The 19,462-nt window shown below is 67.3% G+C and overlaps 1 protein-coding gene across 2 annotated transcripts; it reads right to left on the bottom strand.

Annotated features, from left to right (window-relative positions):
• Positions 1-10,412: 10,412 nt before the first annotated feature.
• CCDC97 (coiled-coil domain containing 97) lies at positions 10,413-16,822 on the bottom strand. Of its 2 annotated transcripts, none has more exons than XM_037884640.2 (5): positions 16,645-16,822; positions 12,691-13,683; positions 11,859-12,101; positions 11,537-11,666; positions 10,413-11,127 (listed from the first exon to the last, which is right to left on the bottom strand). In XM_037884640.2, the coding sequence occupies exons 1-5, from the start codon at positions 16,685-16,687 to the stop codon at positions 11,013-11,015; spliced, it is 1,524 nt and encodes a 507-aa protein (XP_037740568.1). In that variant the 5' UTR covers positions 16,688-16,822; the 3' UTR covers positions 10,413-11,012. The 2 variants fall into 2 exon arrangements, with proteins under 2 accessions (XP_037740568.1, XP_037740569.1); XM_037884641.2 differs by having other exon boundaries at positions 12,691-13,680; positions 16,645-16,797.
• Positions 16,823-19,462: the final 2,640 nt, after the last annotated feature.

Here is a 19,462-nt window from a genome sequence, read left to right as displayed (position 1 = left end):
CCTCCCAGAGCTGGGAGAGAACCCAGGAGTCCGGGCTCCCAGCCCTCCCCCACTAGACCCCGCTCCCCTCCCAGAGCTGAGAGAGAACCCAGGAGTCCCGGCTCCCAGCCCACCCCACCCCCACTCCCCTCCCAGAGCTGGAAGAGAAAACAGGAGTCCGGGCTCCCAGCCGCCCCTGCTCCAACCCCTAGACCCCACTCCTCGTCCGGAGCTGGGATAGAACCCAGGAGTCCTGGCTCCTGGCTCCCTTGCTGTAACCACTAGACCCCACTCCCCTTCCAGAGCCAGGGAGAGAACCCAGGAGTCCTGCCTCCCAGCCCCCTCCCCTGTCACTGGCAATTCCTGCATCACTCCCCGTTTCACCCACTTTTGCAGGACTCGAACGGGGGCGTGGGCGGCACCTTGGGGGAGCTCCTGGGACCCAGCCAGGGAGGCCCGTGGCTGGAAGGCAAAGAGGGGAGGGCTGGGCTCACATGGGCCAGGCTAATTGGGCTTGAACCCAGGCCCTGCAGCATCGCAGCCCAGCTGAGCTAGGGGAGTCTCTCCACCAGCTGGTAGCAGTAGCAGATCATTATCCTCCCTGTGCACCAACCACTAGGGGGCAGGAGAGGGCTCAACTTTTACAGACGGATCAGGGCCGGCCCCCCCCACCCCCAAGGGGAACGGCCCCATGCCCCATTCGCTGCCCCCCCCCAAGCCAGCCAGTCCCTGCCATGGGGCCGGATCAGGCCCAGCGCCCCCCAGAGGGGAAAGGCCCCTTTCCCCCAGCCAGCCTGTCACCCCCAGTGCATGGGGGGCAGAGTGGGGCATTATGTTCCCCTCTCCCTGAGCAGCCTGCGATGAGAAAGGCCCTGCCCCCACCCGCAGCGAGGGGCCCCGGGGGAGACCCCCCCGGCAGCGCCAGGCCGCGTGTGCGGGGGCCGGGGCCTGGGAACGGCCTGGTTTCCATCAGCCTGCGGCCGGGGAAAGTGGAGGCAGCAGGAGCCTCAGACACTGACCAAGTGGGAAGGAATGTGCCAGGCGGGGGGGGGGGGGGGGGGGGCTGAGCTCCTCAGCCCCTCCTCTCCCCTTGCCCCCTTCTGCCCCCCTGCCCGTGCTGCCCCCCCGGCTGAATTCCCTTCCTCCTCCATCGCACCCCCCGGCCCCCCTCAGCTGACCCAAGGTCACACAGCAAGTCAGGGCAAAGCCAGGGAGAGAACCCAGGAGTCCTGGCTCCCAGCCCCCCCTGCTCTAACCATGAGACCCCACTCCCCACCCAGAGCTGGGGAGAGAACCCAGGAGTCCTGGCTCCCAGCCCCCCCCCGCTCTAACCACGAGACCCCACTCCGCACCCAGAGCTGGGGAGAGAACCCAGGAGTCCTGGCTCCCAGCTCCCCCTGCTCTAACCACGAGACCCCCACTCCCCACCCAGAGCTGGGGAGAGAACCCAGGAGTCCTGGCTCCCAGCTCCCCCTGCTCTAACCACGAGACCCCCACTCCCCACCCAGAGCTGGGGAGAGAACCCAGGAGTCCTGGCTTCCAGCCCCCCCGGCTCTAACCACGAGACCCCCACTCCCCTCCCAGAGCTGGGGAGAGAACCCAGGAGTCCTGGCTCCCAGCCCCCCCCGCTCTAACCACGAGACCCCACTCCGCACCCAGAGCTGGGGAGAGAACCCAGGAGTCCTGGCTCCCAGCCCCCCCCGCTCTAACCCCGAGACCCCACTCCGCACCCGGAGCTGGGGAGAGAACCCAGGAGTCCTGGCTCCCAGCCCCCCCTGCTCTAACCATGAGACCCCCACTCCCCACCCAGAGCTGGGGAGAGAACCCAGGAGTCCTGGCTCCCAGCCCCCCCCGCTCTAACCACGAGACCCCACTCCGCACCCGGAGCTGGGAAGAGAACCCAGGAGTCCTGGCTCCCAGCCCCCCTGCTCTAACCAGGAGACCCCACTCCGCACCCGGAGCTGGGAAGAGAACCCAGGAGTCCTGGCTTCCAGCCCCCCTGCTCTAACCAGGAGACCCCACTCCCCTCCCAGAGCTGGGGAGAGAACCCAGGAGTCCTGGCTCCCAGCCCCCCTGCTCTAACCAGGAGACCCCACTCCGCACCCGGAGCTGGGGAGAGAACCCAGGAGTCCTGGCTTCCAGCCCCCCTGCTCTAACCAGGAGACCCCACTCCGCACCCAGAGCTGGGGAGAGAACCCAGGAGTCCTGGCTCCCAGCCCCCCCTGCTCTAACCATGAGACCCCACTCCCCTCCCAGAGCTGGGGAGAGAACCCAGGAGTCCTGGCTCCCAGCTCCCCCTGCTCTAACCATGAGACCCCACTCCCCTCCCAGAGCTGGGGAGAGAACCCAGGAGTCCTGGGTCATTGTTAGACTTTGAACTTGTCGGGGGAGGGACCAGGTCTGTCTGTGCAGCATTGGGAGCCCCTGGGGCGAGTGAGCGGAGGGCACGAGCTGCAGGTGTGCAAGGAGCAGGGGTGTGTGTGTGTTTCTATGTGCGTGCTTGTGCACACTCGCACGTCTGTGTCTATGACATATATGTGTATCTATAGCTAGCTTTGCACACCACTCACTGCCCTCTAGAGCATGGGTACGGCACTGTATGTTGTGTGTCGTATCCCCGACACTGCTCACCCAGGGGGGTGATTCTCCTCTCACGCAGAGGGCTAGGCTGTTGGAGCAGGGGTCCCTGGGTCATGCCCCTGCGGCTGCTGCCCAGTTGTACGCCCCTGCGCCAGGAGAGTTAACCGACGCGCCGAGATGTCCCTGGATGCTAATTTCTCCCCCCCGCCACATGCCCAGTGCCAGCCTCGAAGGGCGAGAACCAGCCAGAGCCGCGGGCGTTAGCGGGGGTCATGCCGGGCATTGCTCGGAGGGAGAACGCGCCGCGCCAGCTCTGTTCATGCCGAAGAGACAGTTCCCTGGGGAGGCCGGGGCCGGCCCTTCAGCTCAGCGGGAGACGGGTTTGCCTCCTGTACCCCGGGTCTCGGCTCTGGCAACCCGGGGTTCTGGTCGAAGCTTCCAGCTCCCGGGGCTGGGGCGAAAAAGCTCAAAAATGTGACACCGGGCGCCTGCAGGGAGCCTCAGCCTGTCGCTGGGAGCAGGGGCAGCTGCCCCAAGTGTGTCAGATGCAGCGAGGCTGCCTGAGTGTGCAGAGAGCCTGAGCCCTTTGCCCAGGCACCTCACGGGGGGGTTAACCCCCAGCCCCATGGCTCTGGGGGCTCAGTGTGGGGCCAGAGCCACCTCTCTTGCTGGCCCACCACTGCCCTTCCGCCTCTTGACCCACAGAGGCATCAGGCAGGGGCTGGGCCCTAGATCACGCTGCAAACAGGGCCCCAGAACCCAGCCCCTCTGCGGGAGGGATCAGCCAGGCTGGCATGAGCCCCACGAGCTGCCTGGGGCATCGGAGGGGCTGGGCTGGGGGGTGCAGCGAGAAAATGGGAAAAAGCCCTTGGATGCGAGACCCCCCCAGTGGATCAGGAAAACCCACCTCCCCCCGGCCCCATTGATCGGTCTTTGAAATGCTCTGGGGGGCAGCAAGGGGGCTGCTGAAGGCAGCCGGGGCATCCCAGCGGGGCCGACCCAGGACTGGGTGATGGTGGGTCCAGCTCCGCCGGCATCCGAATCCCCCCAGGCTGGGTCAGCACCAGGGGGCTCTGCGCACACACCCACCCACACCGACACACACAGAGCCAAGCCCCCTCCCACGGGTTCCTGCAAAGCAGCTGCCGGCGACGCCAGAGCAAACACAGAACCCCCCCCACCCCACATGCTGCCTTGGCCGGCCACCCTACAATGTCACCGTGTGGCCTGGGCCCGCCCAGCCCACCTGGCCTGGGGGAGATTGCAGGCACCCCCCACCCAGGACAGGCGAGGGCCTGCACGTGAGCTCTGTGTGTGTGTGTGTGTGTTGGGGGGGGGCGCTACCACTCCCTGCTGGCTGGAATCAGAACTGCTCCCGTGTGTCTTAGGCCCCGCACAGCACGTCACTAACGGGGAGTCCCCATTAGCTCAGGGAGCCGGGGGGTGTGGGTGATCCAAGTTCAATCCGCGCCGTTGGGTCCAAGTGGCTGTGGGTCAGTGACGCGACGGTAGAATCTCCCCCCTCAACACTAGGCCAAGCGCACGGCAGGCCTCGAAGTGCAGTGGCCCGTGGGCTTTGGGGGGGCGGGTTGTGCGCTGGGGGCCGTAGCCCTGGATTGAGGGGGAATCTGGGGGGCGAGAGAGGGCGTGGCTCCAGGTGTGGGGGGGTGGATCTGGGGGTGACGGGAGCCGTGGGCCCAGTCGGGGGTGGATCTGGGGGTGATGGGGGCTGTGGCCCTGGATTGAGGGGGGGATCTGGGGGTGGGGGTGAGAGAGGCCGTGGCTCCAGGTGGGGGTGGTGGTGAATCTGGGGGTGATGTGAGCCATGGGCCCATGTTGATGGTGGATCTCGGGGTGACAGGGGCTGTGGGCTCAGGTCGGGGATGGATCTGGGTGTGGCGGAGGCCGTGGGCCCCGGTTGGGGGTGACGGTGGCCGTGGGCCCGGGTCAGGGGTGGATCTGGGTTTCAGCCTAGCTGCTGGCAAGACAAGGGGCATTTGCTGGCTGTGGGGGCGGGGGGCCACGGAGAACCCCCTGGCAGGGGGGCAAGGGACGAGCCCCCCAGGACTGGCACAGGGGCACAGCGTGGAATGAAGCAGCCCTGCAGAGCTCATGTCACATCCCAGCCGCTCAGCTCCCCCTAGCGGCAGAGACGAGAACGGGGAGCCGGGCAGTTCCCAGTTTCCTTCTCCGCCCCCCGAAACAAAACGTGTGAAATTGGCTGCCACCGCCTCCGAGATGCAGCCACCTCTGGGGCGGGGGGCGGGGGATCTTTACCCAGGGATCCCTCGCTCGGAGCCGAGATGCAGCCACCTCTGGGGCGGGGGGCGGGGGCTCTTTACCCAGGGATCCCTCGCCCGGCGCCGAGATGCAGCCACCTCTGGGGCGGGGGGCGGGGGCTCTTTACCCAGGGATCCCTCGCTCGGAGCCGAGATGCAGCCACCTCTGGGGCGGGGGGCTCTTTACCCAGGGATCCCTCGCCCGGCGCCGAGATGCAGCCACCTCTGGGGCGGGACAGCCCCGTGTCAGCAGAGCGGCTGCGGGAGGTCAAGAGGGCATGGAGAAAGCAGCTGTGCTCGTGGCCACAGGCCCGGGGGCTTCCCCAGAGTCGGCGCCGCACGACTGGGCCAAGCACCAGCCACGTCCCCCTCGGGGGACCAATAACAGCAGCTGCTGCTGGAGCGAACGGCCAGAGCAAGGGGACTTGGGGTCCCATGGGGCACTAGGGGGTGCTGTGGGGCAGGGAGCAGGGTGGGGGGCTCAGCAAGGGGTGCTCTCCCCTGGCAGGCGGGGCTGGCCCCAGGGTGGCGCTAGGGGGCGCTGGGCTGCAGGGTGTGGGGAGCCCCCCTGCGGTCGACAGCAGGGGTTCTCAGACCTTTGTCCCGGTGCCCCCCCTTCCCACAGCCAGGCTCTGCGTGCGACCCCCCCATACATTCCAAACACTTTTTATCTATTTAACACCATTATCAATGCTGGAGGCGAAGCGGGGTGTGGGGGGAGGCTGACAGCTCGCAACCCCCCATATAATAACCTCGCGTCCCCTGAGGGGTCCTGACCCCCAGTTTGAGAACCCCTGGGCTACAGGGTCTGTCTGGGGGCACCAGCCCCAAGGGGGACCCCCCTGCCCAGCCCAGCCCCCCTCGGCTCCCCAGGCCGGGGGCCCAGCAGCAGGAGCTGGGGGTGAATCAAAGGCAGGGGCGGGGCCCGGGATGTTTAGAAAAGTTTCCAAAAATAGCCCCCAGCGAGAGGAGCCGGAATTTCCATGGAAAGCCCCCCCCGGGGGGAATGTCGGGGGCTGAGTCACTGCCAGGGCCCTGCTGCCAATCCCCCCCCACCCCGTACAGCGCGCTCTGGGGCAGAGGGAATGTGGGGCTGGCAGCCCTGGGAGGAGACTGATATAAACCGGGCTAGTTCCCCCGCAGCAGCTCTCCCGGTGCCCCCCACTCCCGACCCACAGCCCCCTGCTAGCCCAGCCCTGGGGGCCCCCTCAGCTCTGCCGGGGCCCCTCACTCCCGACCCACAGCCCCCTGCCAGCCCAGCCCTGGGGGCCCCCTCAGCTCTGCCAGTGCCCCTCACTCCCGACCCACAGCCCCCTGCTAGCCCAGCCCTGGGGGCCCCCTCAGCTCTGCCGGGGCCCCTCACTCCCGACCCACAGCCCCCTGCTAGCCCAGCCTTGGGGGACCCCCCAGCAGCTCTCCCGGTGCCCCTCACTCCCGACCCACAGCCCCCTGCCAGCCCAGCCCTGGGAGCCCCCTCAGCTCTCCCGGTGCCCCTCACTCCCGACCCACAGCACCTGATAGCCCAGCCCTGGGGGCCCCCTCAGCTCTCCCGGTGCCCCTCACTCCCGACCCACAGCCCCCTGCCAGCCCAGCCCTGGGGGCCCCCTCAGCTCTGCCGGGGCCCCTCACTCCCGACCCACAGCCCCCTGCTAGCCCAGCCCTGGGGGCCCCCTCAGCTCTGCCGGGGCCCCTCACTCCCGACCCACAGCCCCCTGCTAGCCCAGCCTTGGGGGACCCCCCAGCAGCTCTCCCGGTGCCCCTCACTCCCGACCCACAGCCCCCTGCCAGCCCAGCCCTGGGAGCCCCCTCAGCTCTGCCGGTGCCCCTCACTCCCGACCCACAGCCCCCTGCCAGCCCAGCCCTGGGGGCCCCCTCAGCTCTGCTGGGGCCCCTCACTCCCGACCCACAGCCCCCTGCCAGCCCAGCCCTGGGGGCCCCCTCAGCTCTGCTGGGGCCCCTCACTCCCGACCCACAGCCCCCTGCCAGCCCAGCCCTGGGGGCCCCCTCAGCTCTGCCGGTGCCCCTCACTCCCGACCCACAGCCCCTGCTAGCCCAGCCCTGGGGGCCCCCTCAGCTCTGCCAGTGCCCCTCACTCCCGACCCACAGCCCCTGCTAGCCCAGCCCTGGGGGCCCCCTCAGCTCTGCCAGTGCCCCTCACTCCCGACCCGCAGCCCCTGCCAGCCCAGCCCTGGGCTCCCCCCAGCTCTGCCGGGGCCCCTCACTCCCGACCCGCAGCCCCTGCTGGCCCAGGCCCGGCTCCCCCCACTCCGCGGTGCCCTGGCGTGTTAGCGGTGAGCAGCTGATGACAAACCTTCGGTGCCAACACCCGAATTACCCAGCGCCGGGGACAGGAATATCCCAGCCGCCCCCAGCCAGGCCCTGCCGGGAGCCCCAGGGACCCCCCTATGCTCCTGCCCCTCGTGATTCCCCTCAGAACGGGCCCGCTGTGGCCGCCAGCCCCCACCCCAGAGAGCTCGGGCTCTCCCTACGTGGGGCTCTCCAGGGCCTCCGCCCCCCCGGCTGGGGGAGATCAGGGCCCTGCCGCACCCTGCACACACAGAGGCAGGGGGCTTCCCCAGGTCCCACAGCACATCACTGACAAACCGGGAGAGAACCCAGGAGTCCTGGCCCTCAGCCCCCCCACCCGCTCCAACCACTAGACCCCTCCCCTCCCAGAGCCGGGGGGAGAACCCAGGAGTCCTGGCCCTCAGCCCCACCCCGTGCTCCAACCACTAGACCCCTCCCCTCCCAGAGACGGGGGGAGAACCCAGGAGTCCTGGCTCCCAGCCCTTCGGGGATCGGTGCTTCACCAGCCGCGACTCTGCTCCCTGCCCCCCGCGGCTCCCACCACTAGGCCCCCCGCCCCTCCGAGCGGTTTGTGGGAGTGGCTGCAGTGGTGGTGTGTGGGCGGCTGGAGCCGAGACGTGTGTGTGGTGGTGGTGGGGGGGTGGGACCAGGGGGCAGCAGCCGAAAGGCAGGGCCCAATCCTGGCAGGAGCCAGCACCATTGCTGGGCCGGGCCAGGGCCTGGGATCAGGGGCAGGGTCCCCACAGCCGAGTGGGGGAGCGCTGGAGCACAGGGAAAGTGAGCTGGGGAGGGACAGGTGAGAAAAGCTCCCCCCACCGCCCGGGACCCTCCTGCGCGAACCCTGGCCCCCCCGCTCCTGCCACGTGCTGCCCGCAGCTCCAGGCCCAGCAGTGCTGAGCCCCGGCAAACTCGTCGCAGGCCTGAGGCCGCCCGGCTGCCAGTGGCTGAGCCCCCCAGAGCCCCCTGCAGCTGGGTCTGGGCGGGGGGCTCCCTGCCGAGCGCTGACCTCGGGGCTCCGAGCAACCAGGCACGACCCGAACATGGGCCGTGGGCTGGGCCAACGCAGCCCCCGGGGCAGGATCCAGGCCAGCAGGGTCCTCGCGTTTCCCACAGGGGATGGGGACAGGGCCTGTCCCCTCTCGGGGGTGCCAGCCCTGCTCCTGCCCCAGGGTGGGGACTGGCTGGGTGGGGGCTAGGACACGGGGCCTGTCCCCTCTCGGGGGTGCTGGCCCGGTCTGGCCCCAGGGCATAAGGGTCCCAGCCATTCCCCAGGGCTCAGCCCTAGAAACCCATCGGCAGCCTCGGCGGAGGGGGCCCAGGGGGCTGAGCAACCCCAGTGATCTGCTGCATCCCCCCCCAACACACTCATGAACCCCATTCTCCCACGGCCTCTGCTTTGACCGTGGGGTCGCCCCCTGGAGCCAAGTGGGGCCAGAGCCAGCCCCGGGCACCCGACACATGAGGCCAGACACGTGTGTGTGTGTGTGTGTGGGGGGGGGGGTGAGGGATGACACATATGGGGTGGGGGGAGAGCACCCCCCCGGCCCATGTCCCCAGGCGTCTGGCTGGTGCTCACTCCAAGCTGCCGGAGGCGGCAGAACTGGCCCTGCAGCCGGCAGCTGATTCTCCACCCCTGACCCCGAGTGCCCGCGGCGACGGGGGGTGAGTATCGCCCGCCACTTTCCTTTGCCCACCGCGGGGTCGCTCACACCTTCCACAGGCAGCTGCCCAGGGGACCCCACCTCCCCCCACTGCCAGCGCCGGGGCTGATCTAGTGGCGGTGAGTTCCACGGGACAACTGGGAATTCTCAGTCACACCCAGACCCTTGGGGTGAGGAGTCAGGCCCCTGGGAATCTCCTCACACAGGGGTCACCCCGGCTAGGGGACGGATCAGGGGCGTGGGCGGAGAGCATAGCGCTATGGCTATTCTCTGCCCCCCAGGGCCCACAGGGGGTGGATTTCAGTGGCTGGGGTGCCCTGCACGGTGGCTATTCTCTGCCCCCCAGGGGTGTAAGTAGGAGTGAGAGAAGCCCTGAGGCTGCTGTAACCGACACCAGGGGCCAGGCCCGTGACCCAGGCCCGAGACAAGGAAGCCCGAGCAGGGGCCTAGATGGGACTGCCCCAGGGGAACTGGCTTCAGTCACCGAAGAGGAAGCTGGCTGGGACCAGGTATTTCCTGCCCGCTCCCAGCACCCCTCGGTGACGGCCCCGGGCAGTCAGCTGAGCGGCAGCACCCCCACCTGCTGGCGGAATTTCCCACAGGGAAGCTGGGAAGGGATCGAAAACCCCACGGGGGACAGGGAAAGGAACCGAAACTGGTGAGGGAAAGTGAGTCACCTGCAGGGATCAGGATCCTCAGCTCCCCCCGCCCAGCAACACCCCCTGGCGGAAGGTCCCTGCGTGGGCCCCGGCCACCCTCCCCCCAAAACAGTGGGGGCTGGAATCAAGCAGGGCCCAGGGCCGGCAGGGACGATTGGCCAGCAGGAAGGAGCTCGGCAGGGGGGATAAGGCTCTGAGCTTCCTGAGCACCCAACAGACACTAACTCCTGGGGTAAGGTAAACTGAGGCACGGAGAGGCAAAGTAAGTCATCACAGAGAGAGGGGTTGGGAGCACACCCCGGTTCCAGCAAACCCAGCTGTGATGCTTAGAGAGTGCTCCCCTGGCACAGCCAGGAACAGAACCGCCCCCTTCTCTACCCACTAGACCCCCATTGCCCTGCCTCAGCTGGCTCACCCCCCCTGCTCTAACCACGAGACCCCACTCCCCTCCCAGAGCTGGGGATAGAACCCAGGAGTCCTAGCCGCCCCCCCCGCCCCACCTCTAACCCCTAGCCTCCCCTCCCCTCCCAGAGACCCAGGGAGAGAACCCAGGAGTCCTGGCTCCCAGTCCCTCCTGCTCTAACCACCAGGCCCCACTCCCCTCCCAGAACTGGTGAGAGAACCCAGGAGTCTTGGCCCCCAGTTCCCCCTGCTCTAACCACAAGACCCCACTCCCCTCCCAGAGCTGGGGATAGAACCCAGGAGTCCTAGCTCCCTCCCCACCTCTAACCCCTAGCCTCCACTCCCCTCCCAGAGAGAGAACCCAGGAGTCCTGGCTCCCAGCCCCTCCTGCTCTAACCACCAGGCCCCACTACCCTCCCAGAGCCAGTGAGAGAACCCAGGAGTCCTGGCTCCCAGCCCCCTACTCCCTGTTGCCCCAGCTCAAGCCGCAGACACCGGCTCCTGGATTTTCAGGCTGAAAGGACCAAACTGCTGCTGTTGCAAAACCCGTTAATGAAGAGCTTTAATTGTGACAGCGTCCCCCCGCCCCATGCACCTGGCCAGCTCCAGCAGGGGGGCTGTTCCCCTGAGCGGCTGCTTCCCGGTGCAGCGTCGAGAGGCCAGCGGCTCCCAGCTCTGGGCCTCGCCTCGCCACTGGGACGCTTCCCGCCCTCGGGGGCCCGGAGGCCCAGAGCCAAGTCCAGAAATCCAGCGGTTCCTCTGCCCGCGAGACGGGGTGGGGCAGAGTTTGGGCAGCCCCTTCCCCAGTCCAGCTGCTCCCCGGTGCCTCTCCTGGCTCTGGGCTGCCCATGAGAGCCAGGAACGTGGGGCTAACGAAGCCCATGGGGGGCGGGGTGCCCCAGCCTTGGAGAGAAGGGGGGCAGGGATCCCGTTACACAAAGGTACCTGTCTGGACTAGATCAGAGGCGGGGAGCGACCTGGGGAGAGCGTCCGGGGGCAGCGCCTTGCAGGGACACGCCCCCAGCCGGCAGCGGGAAGGAGCCCAGGTCACAGACTAGGAGTCTGGGTTACTGTACACAAGTTGGGTCCTGGTGTCCCCCCACTCCATCAGGGTGCTAGGGCTTGGTGGGGGCACAGGGGGCCCCCTACTCTGCCTCCATCTCTTCCGCCTCCTCGGACTCCTCGCCGTCGAAGTAACGCTCCTCCTCGTCCCGCGACACAATGTCCAGGTTGTCGAACTCCGGGTTCTCATCCACCTCGCTGGGAGAGAACGAGCCCAGAGCTGTGACCTCGGGGACAGAACCCAGGTGTCCTGGCTCCCAGCCCCCCTGCTCTAACCCCTACACCCAACTCCCCTCCCAGAGCCAGGGACAGAACCCAGGTGTCCTGGCCCACTGCTTTAACTCCTACACCACACACCCCTCCCAGAGCTGGGGGAGAACCCAGGACACCTGGCTCCCAGCCCCCGCAACCCATACACCCCACTCCCCTCCCAGAGCCGGGGACAGAACCCAGGTGTCTTGGCTTAGCGCCCCACCCTAACCACTAGACCTCTCTCCCTCCCAGAGCTGGGACAGACGCAGATTGCCCCACCCCCGCCAGACCCACTTCTGCTGTGTCCCCCCCGGGCAGTGGCCCAGCGAGTGACGCCCGGTGCCCGCCCCCTCACCTGTAATCGAAGTCACCGTCCTTGCCGTCCAGGAAGCGCTGGTGCATGCGGCTGGTGAACTCCTCACGCAGGAAGGCCTTCTCCTCCGTGTCGGGGACCCAGGCATCCGAGGCCGAGCTGGAATCCTCGCCTAGCAAGGAGAGAGGGGAAGGGCACAATCAGCAAGGAGGGGACGGATACCAGCCGCAAAGCCAGTAACGGGCTGTCAGACCCCCGCCTCCCCTCCCAGAGCTGGGATAGAACCCAGGAGTCCTGGCTCCCAGCCCCCCCAGCTCTAACCACTAGCCCCCACTCCCCTCCCCAAGCTGGACTAGATACTGACCTTCGTCATCCTCCTCCTCCTCCTCCATGCAGGCGTCCTCCTGCTCCTGCTGGATATGCAGCCGCAGCTGGAGCACCTGCTCCTGGTAGGAGTCGAGCAGGACACCGGAGAGGGAGCAGGGGCCGGCTAGCGCCTGGCTGCCCAGAGCCAGCAGCTCCTCGTCGCTCAGGTACTGCCCGATGTACTGCTCGTAGAGCAGGGGCTCCCGCGCCCGCATCTGCTCGTCGCTGAAATACTCCCCCCCTGCAAGGCAGAGACAGTGTGGAGGGGCCGGAGCCATGGGGCTGGGGCACCAGGGCTGGGGCTCCCAGAGGCAGGTGGCTTCTGGGGCTCTCCAGGGCAGACACAGCTCCCACTCCCCTCCCAGAGCTGGGGGAGAACCCAGGAGTCCTGGCTCCCAGGCCCCCCTGCTCAAACCATTAGCCTCCACTGTTCAGCCTGCAGAGATCCCCCACGGGCAGGGCTCCTGTCTCTGACCCACGCCGTCCTTAGCCTCTGCCATGGCAGCCTGTGCGGGGGGCACCTGGCACCAGCTGGGCTGACTGGCATGGTCACATCCTGCTAGAGCAGCCTCCAGCCAGGGCACCCAGCGGGCACCCACCTACCCTCCCTGCAGCACAGCGCCCCCTAGCGTTGCCTTGGGGCACCCGAGTCAGCACTGGCCGCCAGGGGACCGCTGCTGCTCCGTGCCCCGTCGCACCAGGACCGGGGTGCCAGACTGTGAAGACCCTGGACCTCCCCTCTTGTGACCCACGTCTGTGGGGCTGGGGGGGTGCAATAACAGAGGGCAGCGCGGGGAGGGTCAGGGCCTGGCGGGCCGGCGGCCCCCTACCTTTGATGAGCTGCTGCAGAGCGGCATACCTCTTGTTCCGTACCCGGGTGTGGCCGGCCTTGCCGCGGGCGGCCCGGCGCACCTCGTCGCAGTAGAAGCGCACTTCGTAGCGGGCGGCCAGGTGGGCGAAGCAGCCCAGGTGCTCGACGCGCAGGGCCCGCCGGAAGCGCTCCAGGAAGACCACGGGCTTGTCCCGGTACAGCGCCCGCAGGATGGCCAGCTTCTCCTCCGCCGTCAGGTCCGGCTCGTCCTTCTGCTGGCTGCGCACCGGCAGCGGGCTGCTGGCGACGGCCGTCAGCATGGCCAGCAGGGCCCGCTCGCCTGCCTCGGGCTCCTGGGCCCCGGGCTCCTCGTGAGCCAAGCCCACAGCAGGGGTGGGCTCCGGCAGCCCTCCCCTCCGCTGGGACGGGCGCTGCAGCTGTTCACCGAGCCTACTGCTGTCGGGTGAGTGGTCACCTAGGGCTGGCGTCGCCAGCATCGCTTCCCCCGAAGGCGACGGGTGCCGGGGCGGGGTGGTGACCCCAGTGTTCTTTGGGGGTTGGTCCTGTGGGGCTGGGCTCTCCAGCATCTCCTCCCCCCAGTGCCACGTCTGCCGAGGGGATTCAGTGACTCTGTTGCTCTTGGGGGGACGGTCCCCCGGAGCTGGTCTTTCCAGCATCTCCTCCCCCCAGTGCCATGTCTGCTGAGAGGGTTCAGTGACCCCGTTGCTCTTGGGGGGACGGTCCCCCGGGGCTGGTCTTTCCAGCATCTCCTCCCCCCAGTGCCATGTCTGCCGAGGGGGTTCAGTGACCCTGTTGGTATTGGGGGGACGGTCCCCCAGGGCTGGTCTTTCCAGCATCCCTTCCCCGCAGCGCGACGTGCCCTGAGGCGGTTCGGTGACCCCGCTGGTATTGGGGGGACGGTCCCCCGGGGCTGGGCTCTCTGCCAACGACGGGGAAGGTGCAGCCTCCGGCTCCTGCTGCTCCCTGCTCTTCCAGGCACCCGTGTTACCTGCTGATGAGACACGGAATTAACGCTGGGCCAGCCGGGCTCCCCAAGGGGGGTCAGGGCTGACCGGGGGAGGAGGGGGGAGAACAGGGACCCACCAGCCAGCCCGGCCCTCTAAGGGTGTGTGTGTGTGTGGGGGTCCATATGGGGGGGGGGGGGGGGCTGCTGGGGGCAAGTGGGCCCCACGGCCAGCTCTGCCCCTTGGAGTAACTGGGGGACATCCCATGGGAGGGGGGGGGCTCAGGGCAGATTTCTCAGATGAGGGGGGGGAATTGGGGAGCCCACCCCCAGCCCCTGGGGGGTCACTCAGTCGGGGGGGGGATCGGGGAGCCCACCCCCAGCCCCCAGGGGTCACTCAGTCGGGGGGGGGGGAGATCGGGGAGCCCGCCCCCAGCGGTCACTCAGTCGGGGGGGGGATCGGGGAGCCCGCCCCCAGCCCCCCGGGGTCACTCAGTCGGGGGGGGGATCGGGGAGCCCGCCCCCAGCCCCTCGGGGGGTCACTTAGTCGGGGGGGGGGATCGGGGAGCCCGCCCCCAGCTCCCAGGGGTCACTCAGTCGGGGGGGGGGATCGGGGAGCCCGCCCCGAGCTCCCGGGGGTCACTCAGTCGGGGGGGGGATCGAGGAGCCCGCCCCCAGCCCCCGGGGGGGCACTCAGTCGGGGGGGGGTCGGGGAGCCCGCCCCCAGCCCCCAGGGGGGGTCACTCAGTCGGGGGGGGGGATCGGGGAGCCCGCCCCCAGCCCCTCGGGGGGTCACTCAGTCGGGGGGGGGATCGGGGAGCCCGCCCCCAGCCCCCGGGGGTCACTCAGTCGGGGGGGGGGATCGAGGAGCCCGCCCCCAGCCCCCGGGGGGGTCACTCAGTCGGGGGGGGGATCGAGGAGCCCGCCCCCAGCCCCCGGGGGGGTCACTCAGTCGGGGGGGGGATCGAGGAGCCCGCCCCCAGCCCCCGGGGGGGTCACTCAGTCGGGGGGGGGATCGAGGAGCCCGCCCCCAGCCCCCGGGGGGTCACTCAGTCGGGGGGGGGATCGAGGAGCCCGCCCCCAGCCCCCGGGGGGGTCACTCAGTCGGGGGGGATCGAGGAGCCCGCCCCCAGCCCCCGGGGGGGTCACTCAGTCGGGGGGGATCGAGGAGCCCGCCCCCAGCCCCCGGGGGGGTCACTCAGTCGGGGGGGGATCGGGGAGCCCGCCCCCAGCCCCCGGGGGGGGTCACTCAGTCGGGGGGGGATCGGGGAGCCCGCCCCCAGCCCCCGGGGGGGTCACTCAGTCGGGGGGGGATCGGGGAGCCCGCCCGCCCCCAGCCCCCGGAGGTCACTCAGTCGGGGGGGGATCGGGGAGCCCGCCCCCAGCCCCCGGGGGGGTCACTCAGTCGGGGGGGGGATCGAGGAGCCCGCCCCCAGCCCCTGGGGGGGTCACTCAGTCGGGGGGGGATCGGGGAGCCCGCCCCCAGCCCCCGGAGGTCACTCAGTCGGGGGGGGATCGGGGAGCCCGCCCCCAGCCCCCGGGGGGGTCACTCAGTCGGGGGGGGGATCGAGGAGCCCGCCCCCAGCCCCCGGGGGGGTCACTCAGTCGGGGGGGGATCGGGGAGCCCGCCCCCAGCCCCCGGGGGGGTCACTCAGTCGGGGGGGGATCGGGGAGCCCGCCCCCAGCCCCCGGGGGGGTCACTCAGTCGGGGGGGGATCGGGGAGCCCGCCCGCCCCCAGCCCCCGGGGGGTCACTCAGTCGGGGGGGGATCGGGGAGCCCGCCCGCCCCCAGCCCCCGGGGGGTCACTCAGTCGGGGGGGGATCGGGGAGCCCGCCCCCAGCCCCCGGGGGGGTCACTCAGTCGGGGGGGGGGATCGGGGAGCCCGCCCCCAGCCCCCGGGGGGTCACTCAGTCGGGGGGGGTCGGGGAGCCCGCCCCCAGCCCCCGGGGGGGTCACTCAGTCGGGGGGGGATCGAGGAGCCCGCCCCCAGCCCCCGGGGGGGTCACTCAGTCGGGGGGGGATCGGGGAGCCCGCCCCCAGCCCCCGGGGGGGTCACTCAGTCGGGGGGGGATCGGGGAGCCCGCCCCCAGCCCCCGGGGGGGTCACTCAGTCGGGGGGGGATCGGGGAGCCCGCCCGCCCCCAGCCCCCGGAGGTCACTCAGTCGGGGGGGGATCGGGGAGCCCGCCCCCAGCCCCCGGGGGGGTCACTCAGTCGGGGGGGGGATCGAGGAGCCCGCCCCCACCCCCTGGGGGGGTCACTCAGTCGGGGGGGGATCGGGGAGCCCGCCCCCAGCCCCCGGAGGTCACTCAGTCGGGGGGGGATCGGGGAGCCCGCCCCCAGCCCCCGGGGGGGTCACTCAGTCGGGGGGGGGATCGAGGAGCCCGCCCCCAGCCCCCGGGGGGGTCACTCAGTCGGGGGGGGATCGGGGAGCCCGCCCCCAGCCCCCGGGGGGGTCACTCAGTCGGGGGGGGATCGGGGAGCCCGCCCCCAGCCCCCGGGGGGGGTCACTCAGTCGGGGGGGGATCGGGGAGCCCGCCCGCCCCCAGCCCCCGGGGGGTCACTCAGTCGGGGGGGGATCGGGGAGCCCGCCCGCCCCCAGCCCCCGGGGGGTCACTCAGTCGGGGGGGGATCGGGGAGCCCGCCCCCAGCCCCCGGGGGGGTCACTCAGTCGGGGGGGGGGATCGGGGAGCCCGCCCCCAGCCCCCGGGGGGTCACTCAGTCGGGGGGGGTCGGGGAGCCCGCCCCCAGCCCCCGGGGGGTCACTCAGTCGGGGGGGGGTCGGGGAGCCCGCCCCCAGCCCCGGGGGGGTCACTCAGTCGGGGGGGGTCGGGGAGCCCGCCCCCAGCCCTGCCCCCAGAGTAACGGGGTTCCCCGCGGGGGCGGTCAGGGCAGAACTAGGGGGGCCCCCAAATCTCCTCCAGGGGGACAGCGACCCCCCCCGCCCCAAGGCCTGAGCAAGGCGCCGGGGGACCCCTTTGGGTGCGACACCCCCCGCCCCGCTGCTCACCCGGCGGGGGCGGCAGCGCGCGGGCCTCCGCTTCCGCCTCCATCCCGCGAGCGCCGCGCAGGCCGGAAGTTCCGGGTCCCCCCCGCCGGTCCCGCGGCTAAAGGGTTCCCCGCGGGAGAGGGAAACGCGGCCCGGGCACGTGAGTTCCGGGACAGGTCCGTTCCGCGGCGGGTGGGGAAGGGTCATCCTTGGTGGCCGTCGCTCATTCAAAGGGGGCAGATGGGGGGGGGCAGCCCCCCACCCCCACCTCATCCGCCCAGGGGCCGCTCGGGCAGCCAGGGTACTCCCCGCAGATACAGAGGCAAATCTCACTGCAGGGGGATTTGGCCCCAGGCGCTGCAAGGATTAGATTTTTTTGGGGGGTGGGGCGCTCCCCCAGCTTGCAGCCCCCCCACCCCAGCAGACTAACACCTGCTGCTGGCTGAAAGCCTGGCAAACAAGGGGTAAATTAACCACTGGAACAACTTACCAAGCGGTCGTGGCTTTTACATCAAACTGGGACTGGTCCCCCTGCAAAGATCTGCTCATGTTCAAACAGGAATGAATACCAGGAGGTTTTCTGGCTTATTGTACAGGAGGCGAGACCATCCCAGGGGGTTCAGGGCTTTATAATCCCTGAAATCCCAGGGAAAATACACCTGTAAGGAGGAGGCAGCTGTACAGACTGCAGGAGAAACCAACTGAAAATCCGCTGAGAGTAGACTGGGAGTGTCTATAAGCCAAGATGGTCAAGGACACAACCCCATGCCCTGGCTGTTTCTAAACCTCTGACTGTCAGAAGCTAGGAGTGGACAACAGGGGATGGATCACACAGTTGCCCTGCTCTGTTCATTCCCTCTGGAGCCTCTGACACCAGGCACGGTCAGAAGACAGGACCCTGGGATAAATGGACCACGGGTCTGACCCAGGCTGGCCGTTATGTTCAGTTGGAAGATACTGCTGCACAGGGAAGTGAGCTGGTGGTCCCTCGGGTTGTCGGAGGGAAGAGAGCAGGAGGATCTATACTTTTCGGTGGACAAGTTACCCACAAAAGGCTTCCCTGGAGATGCAGGTTTTACTCCCCTTAAAGGTTACACAGAGCTCTTACACCATGCTTTTCTTTCCACATCAGTAGCGCTCTCTGTGCTTTACCAGGGAGGTAAGTGTCAAAATGCCCCACCATTCTGAGACAACGAGGGCAGAGTGCATTGCAAGAGGGGCAGGGGAGATTTTCACATCCCAGGCATCGTATTCAGATCAGGCTCGTGCATCCATCACATCATATTACGCTGGTTGGAATGATCCCAGGGGCTCAGTTCCAGCTGTGCACACAAGGAATCTTCCCAGAATACTTTGTCCTCCACACTTTATAAACTTAACTCATTTAGCAAGTGTGGGGCTCGACGCAGCTTGGTCTGCCTCCCTCACCTCCGCCCCGAAGAAGGGAGCTGTTTTAACAACAGGAGAGCAAGTGAGCTCTAAAGAAGGGAGGGTCACTAATTGCTGCCTACTGGTGTAGGCTTGGAAGGAGTAGAGCCCTGATAAAGGTCAATTTCACCACACACACATCAACTACCAAAAAGTATTTCCATCAATAAAAATTCACGGCTAGGCAAAGAAACAGAAATGCTGCTTGAGAACTTCATTAAATTCCTTGAATCAGATTCTAAGGTTACAAAGCGCTAACTTTCTGAACTTCTATGGCTCTCGTTCAATAACTGACCCTCCCCTCATAATGTCCCCAAACAGTGAAAATCTACGTCACTAAAAACAGAAAAAATGCTTCAAAATAGACGTCTGTTGAAATTATAAAAAAAATCCAATTCTGCCAAGGTTATCTATGCGCCTTAAGGTTGCTCCATGCAGCTCTTGTCCAGGCTGCGCTCTCTGCCTTGTCCTGGACTATCACAGCTGGTACACTTAAGGAAGTAATAAGGCCTTTTCTCCCTTCTAAGAGTGTGATTCTGCACAGTGCCCTGTCCCAGACCCCAGCACAGTTACAAGCCGGTAGTAGTTTTACACAAGATGCCAGGCTCGAGGTCTGAATCTGTCTGATGGCGTTGGGGCAGCTCACAAGCTCTTGGCAGAGCAGCTGTGCAACAAACCCTGCCCTCACTTCATTGCTGAGCTGCACAGCTTGGTGGTCATTTACCCCATCGGCAAGAGGGCCAAGGGAAAAGGGGGAGACTGTACTGGTAAGTGATGAAACAAGAAGGGTGGTGGTGAATTGAGCCTCTGGTGTCCAAAAGCCACTAGGGTGGCTTTTACTGAAGGATTTTAAAAGGGATGTAAGTCAATTTAAAATTCATGGGCCACATCAACTGGGGATCTGGCCCCATATTTTAAAAATCTAGTTAACTTTCCACTGTTTATGCCACTTAGTTTGCATTTCACTAAGCCTGGGTAATGAAAACAGATGCATCAATTTCACATTAGTTTATAAAAAAGCCAAGGAGATAGAGCTAATCAATTTCTCGCTCTTTGGGAAACACAGCCAGAGAACGTGCCTTCTTGAAAAACAAACTTTCTTTGAAAAAGCTTTTTTCTGAAACTCTCTCTGGATATACCTCTGAGTGACATTAAGGTTTTGTGAAAAGCTGTTTTTAAAAGACACTTCTCATGCATAAGTCAGCTGAAGTGTTCCTCTGATTGAAGTTTAGACGGTTTAAGCAGCAGCTAGTATGCAAGAACTGTGGCAGACAGATAATGGGATCCATTACTAATAATCTGCCTGCTATTTTCCATGAAGTAGAGGCTTCGGATGGCACTTGTTAATCAGATTTTTTTTTTTAAACCCCAGGGGATTTATGAAAGGGGGGAAAAGAAAAACACCAAGACA

The sequence above is a fragment of the Chelonia mydas genome, chromosome 23 (assembly GCF_015237465.2).
Source record: "Chelonia mydas isolate rCheMyd1 chromosome 23, rCheMyd1.pri.v2, whole genome shotgun sequence".
NCBI lineage: Eukaryota > Metazoa > Chordata > Testudines > Cheloniidae > Chelonia > Chelonia mydas.
This window is presented reverse-complemented; position numbering and strand designations above follow the sequence as displayed.

Coding starts and splice junctions, on each gene's coding strand:
- CCDC97 (XM_037884640.2), bottom strand. CDS start 16,687: ATGGAGGCGGAAGCGGAGGCCCGCGCGCTGCCGCCCCCGCCGG. Junction 13,684..16,644: donor CGCGCTGCCGCCCCCGCCGG/GTGAGCAGCGGG, acceptor GTGTCTCATCAG/CAGGTAACACGGGTGCCTGG. Junction 12,102..12,690: donor TCTGCAGCAGCTCATCAAAG/GTAGGGGGCCGC, acceptor TCTGCCTTGCAG/GGGGGGAGTATTTCAGCGAC.